The sequence below is a fragment of the Camelus ferus genome, chromosome 1 (genome assembly GCF_009834535.1).
Source record: "Camelus ferus isolate YT-003-E chromosome 1, BCGSAC_Cfer_1.0, whole genome shotgun sequence".
NCBI lineage: Eukaryota > Metazoa > Chordata > Mammalia > Artiodactyla > Camelidae > Camelus > Camelus ferus.
In genome coordinates, this window is record NC_045696.1 from 102,555,259 (window position 1) to 102,564,616 (window position 9,358).

The window sequence follows — 9,358 nt, forward strand, 5'->3', positions numbered from 1 at the left end:
TACAGGAAATATAGCCAATATTTTATAATAACTGTAAATAGAAAGTAACTTGTAAAATTATATAAAAATTTTTAAATGTGTAAATATATACATTCGGTGCATGGCTACAACAACAAAAAAACTATCATTTCTGTTTAATTCAGTTCTTACCATTCTTTCGGGGGCTTCAATTTATTGTTTCTCTGTTTCAAACATTAATATGGAAAGTCCCCATTTGAGGCCTTCCACAAGCCTTATGTGGCATTTCTTTTGCCCATATTAATTTGTCTGGCTATTTCAGCTTCTGCCTACCACACATATGAAACTCAGGCCATGGTGGAACGTCACCTAGTGACTCTAAAGCCTCTTTGACAGTGTCAGTCCCTCAGTCCCTTCTGCTCAGACTTCTTGGGCGCCTTCTTTTACTCGGCACTCACCTTCTAAGGACCTACTAGCAAAGCACTGTTTCAGTGTTGGGGAGACACACACACACAAGCAGGATCCAGTCTCTTCCCTCCTGAAGGACCATGACTAGGAAAGGATGTAGGCTAGAAACCAAGCATCCCAGTCTGCAGGGAGACACAGCAACAGATCAACACATCAGGTGGTGAGAGGGACCAGGGGACGAAATCTTGGAGCAAGGCTGATACATAAAAGCTTCAAAGAGAGTCAGGATCTTCAGTAATGAGCAGGAATTCACAAAGCCGAGAGGACATGGGAGGCAGGAGAGGGGCAGAAAGTGTGGAGAACTTCACCCAGAGGAGAGCGAGACATACCACACCCATAACACACCACACCCATAAGGAAGTACACGCAGTGGACCAGACTCAGCACAACGAGGAGGCAGAACAGCTGGCTGAGCGCATCTGACATCCTGACTCCTTGAGTTTATTGTGACTTGACCTTCTGCTTTTCTAGACATAGACTTCCCCTCTGTTACACATGAAGCAAATGGAGAGAGCCCCACGGTAGCTTCAGAAGGAAGGGAACATCGTCATCAGCAGAACTTGCCAGCATCCCCAGTTGAGGACGAGGAGGTCAAGCTCTCCATCCTCACAGAAGACATCTGTCTTCGTGAGAAGGATCCCCTGACAGTACAGGCTGTCCTGGTCCTGAACAGGATTGGTCCCCAAGGGTCTCCAGCCCAACTGATGACTCAGAGAGCATGTCAATCGCTTGCTGCAGTCACCAAGGATTATCTGTCGTCTGTGCACCACCTCCTTAGAACATCATCAGGCAGAATGCACTTGTCTTACTAGGATGTCTGAGTTTTAATTAGCATTATGCACAACCCCCTGCAGCCACTTTCCAGGAACTGTGCAGTCTGTGGGCCCCACATTCAGAAGGGCCCAGGCTTGGTTTAATTCTCTGCTGTTGCGGAATCGAAATGCTTAATAATTTGTTTTTTAACAAGAAGCCCTGCATTTTCAGTTTGCACTGAGCCCCACAAACTCTGCAGCTGGTCCTGTCTAGAGGACTAACTGCTTCAAGGTGAATTGCTATCAAGCCCTGGCTATACACTCAGGACGGGAGCCATTACTGAATGGTTCTGAGTATAGCCTTTGGTTACGGTGATCATTTTCACGTCGTTTACTTGGCAGGATGATTGTCAAAAACCTGAAAGTTCAGACATTCCCAAAACTCTTTTGACATCTGATTACAAGTAACTGATTGGGCCACAAGCTAAGCTTTGGCCCCGGCCAGCCCCTGTCATCCTGCCAGGTAGGCAGGCAGGCTCTTGTTCCTTCAAGCCTCCTTCAAGTTTATAAACAATACCACCCCCCAAACTCTGGTTCATAAAGTTTCCCATTTTATAAACTTAACGTGTTATTCAGAATTTAACGATTTCCTTAGCATAATTTGGTTAAGGGTATGCAGAATTGCATCAGATGTAATAAAAGTCAAGCCCTGTCATTTCAATTATTAAACACTTGTACCAGATCCTGTACCCAAGCAGCTCAGTGGCTCGTACTTGAACTGCGAAAGTTGCAGCTGGGCAGCCAGAAAGAAGGGAAGGTACAGAAACCAATGGTGTGCTTAGCCGTGACAGGTCAGAAAGGGCCCTCCTCAAGGAGAGTGAGGACTTCTTTTGAGGAGTCCATAAACTGTGCATTGACCTCGGGACATCCCATTACACACCTGAAGCCATTCCTCCGATTGCAACTGTCATTTTCTACCTGCCCACACTGGATCCTTACTGTCACCAGTTCTGACAGAATAATCATTCATGTGCTCTCAGAGGCCTGAGATCAAAAAGTGTCCCTCCCAACAGACTGTTAGCTGGCACAAAAAATAAATAAATAAAAAATCTCTCTTCTAGACATCAAGACAGTGCAGAAACTCACTTATGGGGAGGGGTGGGGGAGCTGTGCATAGAGAAGGAAGAAGAGTGGGGAGGGAGGTAAAGTGACACGTCATCCTTATTCACAACTACAGATAAGGCACACCTTTTTACTTCCCTCTTGGTTTTTCTGAAATCTTTATTTCATTGCTCAGACCAAGGTAATATTAATTTAATGGCCTCGCTCAGATTGATATTAATTTCAGATGGACAGCGTAATCCAGCCACAACTATCCTGTGTGCAACAGAAATCTGGACACAACTGGCCAGGACCAGGCAAGAGACGCAGGGGAACAGGCAGTCCTTGTCTCGCTCAGCGTCCACAGCAGGACTCACTTCCTGCGAGGGGCCAGTCTATGCCTGGGTGAAATCCACCGCACAGTCCTCCCAACCTCACAGGCACAGCGCTTCAGACAATAAATAAATATCACAGGCTTCTGTAATCATGAACGTCACAGTTCTCCCTTTAGCACCAGGGCAGCATTCAGTCTGCAGGTATGTTCTGATCCCTGACCTTTCTCTTGTTTGTGCAACGGGAAAAATAAATAATAAAACTTGAATTCCTCATCTGGAAACTTTTATCTCCCCACATTCAGAAATGCTAACTCATCAGTGGGCCTAGACATAGACCCCTTGGAAACCTTGAAGATCTTCCTCTCACCCACTCTCTTCAGCAAACTTAATGAACAGCCTGGAACTTTCTCCCAACAGGTAACCTGTTCTCCCACTCTTTCCCTTCCGACCACTTTCAGGTTGGATAGTTACCTGTTTCATTCACTTAATGAATATTTATCAAGTACTCAGGGCGTGGTAGACACTGAAGGGTATAGGATTTGCCCCGGTCCCCACCCGCCAGGTACCCACGGGTCAGCCTGAATGAGGCCTTTGAGTACCTCGGAGCTCCCTGAAACTCAAGCCCCCAGCCCGGGCCGCTGCCTTGCTTCAAACTCGTATTTGTTGGCTAAATGCACTGGCTAGACTTCATTTTATAAATAGAGCTTTCTAATTAACACAGGCATTCCAAAGTCAAAGGGGTAAGTCAGGCATGCTATCAGTGGAGCAGAATCAGAAAATAAAAATCACTCTGATAACCCGCCCTGAAGAATATTTCCTCCTGCCAGTGGACATATTGCCCAGTCGGGAACCACGAAAGGATCTCTTTCACATTTGCTGTCTCAGAAATTGTCACAGGCGCTGTAGCAATTTGGTGTGGCCCCGGTCTGCCTGTACCAGGGCTGACAGAAGCTTATTAACGCCAAAAACTGCTTCTTTCCTTCTCAAACCCGAGAAGCTGAATGTCATTGATATGACTATCTTGGCCGTTAGTGGGAACTACACCTGTCTCCCTTTCCTAGAATGCAGCTTGGTACAAATCTCCGGAGCAACAATTCACCCTGTCAAATTACAGAGCCCGGGAGTGGTGGGGGGAGAGAAGGCAGCTGCTTCAAAACAAGGGAATTACAGGCGGAAACCCCGTACAGACACAGCAAGGGGAGAACTGTTGATGTTTTGCTTAAAATTTCATCTGAGCAGAGACCACGAACATGCTGCCGGCTGCAAAGCCTCTACGTGGCATCTCACGTTTTTTTAATATACAAGAGCCAAAAAGATTTAACATACAAGAGCTAAATTCCACTGTCACGCAAAGTCCTTGGATATACTGAGAGAAAAATGAATTAATTCAACTGCTTAAAAATCCGTCACTCCAAAAAACTCAGCACGAATTTTACTGTGATTAAGTGAAAAGAGTTGATTCTAATGCCACATGAAATTTGTTTTTAAATGGTTCTTTTATTCAGAGTGGTTGCTTTTTAATGATGCTGTCTTCATTTCCTGCTAAACCTGTTTCATCTATAGTCATTGAACATTAATATTTATTTTGTTCATTTAATGTTGAAGTATTCTTAAATTAAAGCTATTACAGATATTCCACTGCTGCTGAAGATGATTCAGTATAGACACTACCATGAAAATATCATAGAAACCATGATCAATCTGGTTACTAAGCTGTAATCTGGCTTAATAAACACACTATAAACTATTTTAGTAAATCAAGAAATAACCATTCTAGAATGTGCTATAAAATCCACTGCTAAATACATCCTTTTTTTAACCTCTGTGCTTCTTTATCTCAGAAATTGAGTGTAGTTAATTGCACACCATAATGAAAATTATACTTAAGATTCATCTTGTGTTAAAATATTTCCCATGTACATATTATTTTTCATCGTATTTTCCTTGAAATAAAATCTTCAGCATTTAACCGATAGATTGGTTTGCACAGATCTCACAATCAATTATTGTAAAATAAAGTCAGAATGAGCTTGAACTTGTACCGTATTTAATGTAATATATAACTATACTCTCTTGTTCCTATTTAGGCTTCATAACTGCTTATCACAATACAACATTCTGCAGAATGCTTCAGTACAAATGGGCTCAGGACAGCAGCAACACCAGTACCACTGCAGGAAAATTGCAATGGTTTTTCCCCTGGAAATTAACAAATCTCAAAAATCCAACATACTAATTCATAATTCATTTTTGTTTCCTCTTTCCTGTAACTTATTTTTCCTATCTAAAAGGAGCTCTTGGTTGAAGCCTTATACTGTCAGCAACATGTTGTAACTTCTTTGCAATTTTACTTTTAGGAAACATTATAAGGAAAGGCAATGGGCCCCCCGGACATTCCAGGTAAACCAGTATGAATTCACATTCTCTGAAAAAGAATATGAAAACAAATATATGTATACATGTGCATGGCTGGGATATTATGCTGTATACCAGAAATTGACACACTGTAACTGACTATACTTCAATAAAAAATAAATAAATAAATAAAAATTCACATTTCTCTTTTGCACTAATTTGGTTGGGAAGCCAAGAAAAGGGGAAAAGCTTGTAGGTGCCCTTACAGTTCTCAGATAAAACTTCCCTTTTCATATGCCTCCATGGACTGTGCCAGAAGCTGAAACACACTCCAAACACATACACTTTCTGTCACTTTTCTAATCAAAGAAGTTGCTACTGTTGCCAACACAATGTTCACACTAATTTTTGAGGTTTGTGTTCTCATCATCGTAAGTTTCTTAAATCACATACTTTTAAAAAAAAAAATCCTTTTTCTGAACTAAACACAAGACCAAAACATCAGTCTCTGCTTCAAGGTTTCCCCGTCTCAATAGTAATCAAAACCGAGTGCCTTCAAATCCTAAGAGGTTGCTTCTTCCTTTCTGTGCTCCAAGTGGAAGAGGAAAGTAGCCCTGTGCTTTTTCCTCCGCTGCCCTGCTTGGTTTTTGCCTTTAGAATTTGAAGATTTGTTCCCATTCCTGGGCACCTGACAGGCTGTGATTTACATGTGAGAAAACAACTCCAAGGTTCTTATCAAGGAATCAGAAGCTGTTCCCACCCATCGTGGCTGTTTTCTAGGAAACAAACGGGCAGAAGGGGTGGCGGGAGGGGAAGCAGATTCTGTCTGAAGCTGCACAGGACAAGTAACACAGGTAAATCCAAAGTAACGGAGGCAAATATAAAAAAAAGGAATATTATTTATTACCTTCTTTATTAATACTCACATATAACCTTTGTTTTTTACACAAGTCTACTTTAGAAGAATGCCTCCTTGGTTTAGTTTGCCCAATGGGGCATTTTGCTCCTGGACCACTTCCCCTTTCTCCACCCCAACCTCCACATCCAAATGACTCTTTTACATGTTCACAGATAAAGGAACATTTTGTAAACAAGATCGGGGTTACTGGATCTTGATTTAATCAACATCCCACTTTAAAATGGAAGGTAGAGGAGAGGGTAAGAAACGGGAGCAAAGGGAAAGGAGAAAAGGTAGTGCAGAGAAGAGGAGGGGAGGCTGGTCTGAACTTTCAAGTCTTGCCTTTTCTGAGATGTGTGTGTACTGTGGCTGTTCCTTGAAACTCAATGACTCAAAACATTGACAGCAAGTGCCTGTGTGGTTATTTATATTACGTATCTATAACAGAATATGTGGGCTTCCTCAGTTTGGATCTGGGCTGTTTTTGTTGAAACACACCACAATCCTCCTGAGGGTGTCTCCACAGGGAGTCAGGTCTCCCTGGAACCCTTCTCAGAGTCGGGGTTTCCGGAGCAGGGTCTTGCTGAGGTCTTTGACCTCCTCGGGGCTATTGACCCGCTCGTAGCCCAGCACGGCCATGGGCTGGTAGCAAAACTCCTCCACCTGTTTGATCTGCTGAAAGGTGAGGGCAGTCCGCCAGGCGTTGGCGGCCTGCGTGGCGTTGCGTGCGGACACCACAAAAGGCTTGGAAGAGGAGCCCGAGCCACTGGTCATGTTGAGGGCAAACTGCTCCATTTCGGGGCTCACCAGCAGCCCAACGAAGTCATACACCCTCCGTAGGGTTTTGACGGGGTCTCCCACCAGGTCCTCATACCGCACCACCAGGTAGTGACCTTGCAGCCAGTCAGGGGGCTGCAGGGCCGTCTGCAGCGTCTTGGCCATGCTGTTGCAGATGACCTCCATGGCGCCAAGGGCATGGTAGTCTGCTGGCCCTCCCATGCCTTCCTTCTTGGGACCCAACTTGTGGCCAGCGGCCTCCAGGAAGGGCATGCGGTGGGCTCGCGGGTCCCGGCTGCGCACCACCTGCAGGCTTTCACGGATGAGACCATGGCGCGAGCGGATGCGTGAGCTGGCCACAGCACGGGGATCGCGCACCAGGTGGATGACCTTGAGGTCTAGGGCCGGGTCGCGCAGCAGTGGCGCCAACACGGCCACGTCGAAGACACGCACGCCCTTGATGACCAGCGTGCGGTACTTGCGGCATTCCTCCTCGAAGCGCGCCAGGCGCTGCGGCGGGCACTTCTTGCACACGCGATCGTCCACCAGTCCCACGACCTCCTTGCGATAGGCGGGGCAAAGTGGCGACGAGCACACCACCTTGTTGGTGGCAGCTCCAAAAATGCCCAGTGTGGTGAGGTTTCGACCCCCGCTGCCAGCGGGGCTGTACAGCTGGAAGACCGAGAGGTCGCAGCGGTAGAGAGCGCTCAGCATGTCCCGCGCCGCCCCTTGCAGAGAAACGGCGTCCCCTGGGTACAGTTTTTGCCACACGTGCCACACTGGCTCGTAGAGGAAGAACACCTCGGGGTTCTGGTTGAAAAGCTCGCCGAAGAAAGACGAGCCTGAGCGCCACGTAGTGAACACGTACACCAACTGCCGCTTGTCCCCGCTGCCCCCCGTGCCCCGAGTACCATTACCAGGAGGGACTGCTGCCCCTGCCGCGCCGGCCCCGGCTGCCGGAGCCGCTCCGACGGCGGCGACCGGAAGGCGGTACGGGGTACGGGGATCCAAGCGGGTGTGTGCGCGGGGCGGCACGGCTGGAGGTGGCCCTGGGCGTCCCAAGCTGCCCGCAGCCGCGCCTGCCACTGCACCCGGAGGCCCGTCGGGGCTGCACTGCTGCAGTGGCTCCTTGTGCCACTTGTAGTCCAGGAGGTTGAGCATGGTGAGCACCAGCAGCAACGCGTAGCCCGCGCACAGCACCAGCGCCTTCCTACGAAACACTTTCATTCCGAGCGGGGAGGCGGGCCAGCGGCGACCCGGGCGCCGGGGCCACGGCGGGAGCAAGGCGCGCGGCCCGGCAGCAGGCGCGGCCGGGAGCAAACGAGGGGGCGCGCCGGCAGGCAGGGCTCGCGGCGGGTTGCGGCTCATCACAGGTACTGCCCCGGCCGGCAGCGCGGCGGAGGCGGCCGTGCAACCCGGGAGCGGGACGTAGCGGCCCGGCTTCGTGCGCGGGGACTGGGGCCGCGGCTCCGAGGCGGGCGCGGCAGCAACGGCGGCTGGTCCCCGGCGCCCAGGGCTGGCTCTCCCATGGCAGCGGCTCCGAGAGGGACCTGCCAGGAGAAGCAGAGTAAGCCCGTGCGCCCCAGTCCTCCTCCCCAACCGCCTCTTCCCCCTAAGTAACGCCCACCCTCGGGTCTGCCTGGCTCCCCCGCTCACCTGGAGCCGCGGGCGCGCCCCGGAACGGCCCGGGATTACGGCCCGGCGGTCTGTCCTGCTGTCACTCGTTCCTTGATTTCGCGAGCGCTGTTTTCCGCTGGGGGTCCCCGCGCCTCAGAGGGAGCTACGGGAGTCGGCAGCCCAACCTCTGGGCAGAGTTTCCGGGCAGCGGACGCCCTGCGGCTGAGGAAAGGAAACTTTCACCGGGCCCGGAGCCCTGCTCTGGGCTCCGCTGAGCCCAGTGAGCCAGGCTCCAGCGGCGCTCGGCCGCCCTCTCGGGAGTGTAGCTTCCTTCCTCGCTCTGGGGGACGAAGCTGGCTGGGGGAGGTGGGGGGAAGGGGGCTTATACGGGACCCAGCTCCCGGCAAAGCGGCTCCGCCTCTCTCGCTCTCGGCCTCCGCGCCCCGAATCTTCCCATCTCTCTGGCGGCGGTGGATGGGGCGCAGCGTGACCCTGCAGCGGCGGTGGCGGCAGCTGCTTCTTCCATCACCCAGAGGATGCCCGGGCGGGCATTGCCGGCAGCCCCGGCCGCTCCGTAGCCTCCGACTGGCCCGGAAACCCCCGACACACACAGCTCTAGGCAAAGGAGCTGGGGTCCGCAGCGCTCCTTTGCCCACCCCGCACCCGACACCAGACTCTTCAGGCCAATAAGGTAACTGGGCAGAGAAAGCCCTCGCCGCTGCTGCCGCTGCCGCCGCCCCGCGAAAGCAGCGCCCAGGAGGATGCTGCTACCCGACTCTCCCTACGCCGAGCCGCTGCAACGCGCTCGGGCCAGCCTCTGCGCGGCTCCTGCCAGCAGACGCCGGGTTGGTGCGCGCCGCCGTCTGTCGCTGCGGCTCCTCCCCTTCACCGCGCTGCCCTCCTCCTCCGCGCGTCCCGTGCCCGCCCCCTTCGCGGCACTCAACTCCCGCCACCGCCGCCTTGGGGGTTGGAGATGCGGGTGCCGATTTACAGCGGCGCCGCTTGGGCCGCCATCCGCGCGGCCGAGGCCGTAGCAGTCAGTGCGCCAAGCGCCATGGCGTGGACACGGGGTTCGAAGCGCTCGGGCGCCCCGACCT

At 50.9% G+C, this 9,358-nt stretch overlaps 1 protein-coding gene across 1 annotated transcript; it reads right to left on the reverse strand.

Annotated features, from left to right (window-relative positions):
• Positions 1-4,091: 4,091 nt before the first annotated feature.
• CHST2 (carbohydrate sulfotransferase 2) lies at positions 4,092-9,086 on the reverse strand. The gene is made up of 2 exons (XM_032486935.1): positions 8,301-9,086; positions 4,092-8,194 (listed from the first exon to the last, which is right to left on the reverse strand). Exon 2 carries the CDS (start codon positions 8,010-8,012, stop codon positions 6,420-6,422), a length of 1,593 nt encoding a protein of 530 aa, XP_032342826.1. The 5' UTR covers positions 8,013-8,194; positions 8,301-9,086; the 3' UTR covers positions 4,092-6,419.
• Positions 9,087-9,358: the final 272 nt, after the last annotated feature.

Excerpts from the sequence above, each read along its gene's own strand:
- CHST2 (XM_032486935.1), bottom strand. The coding sequence starts at position 8,012 with ATGAGCCGCAACCCGCCGCGAGCCCTGCCTGCCGGCGCGCCCCCTCGT.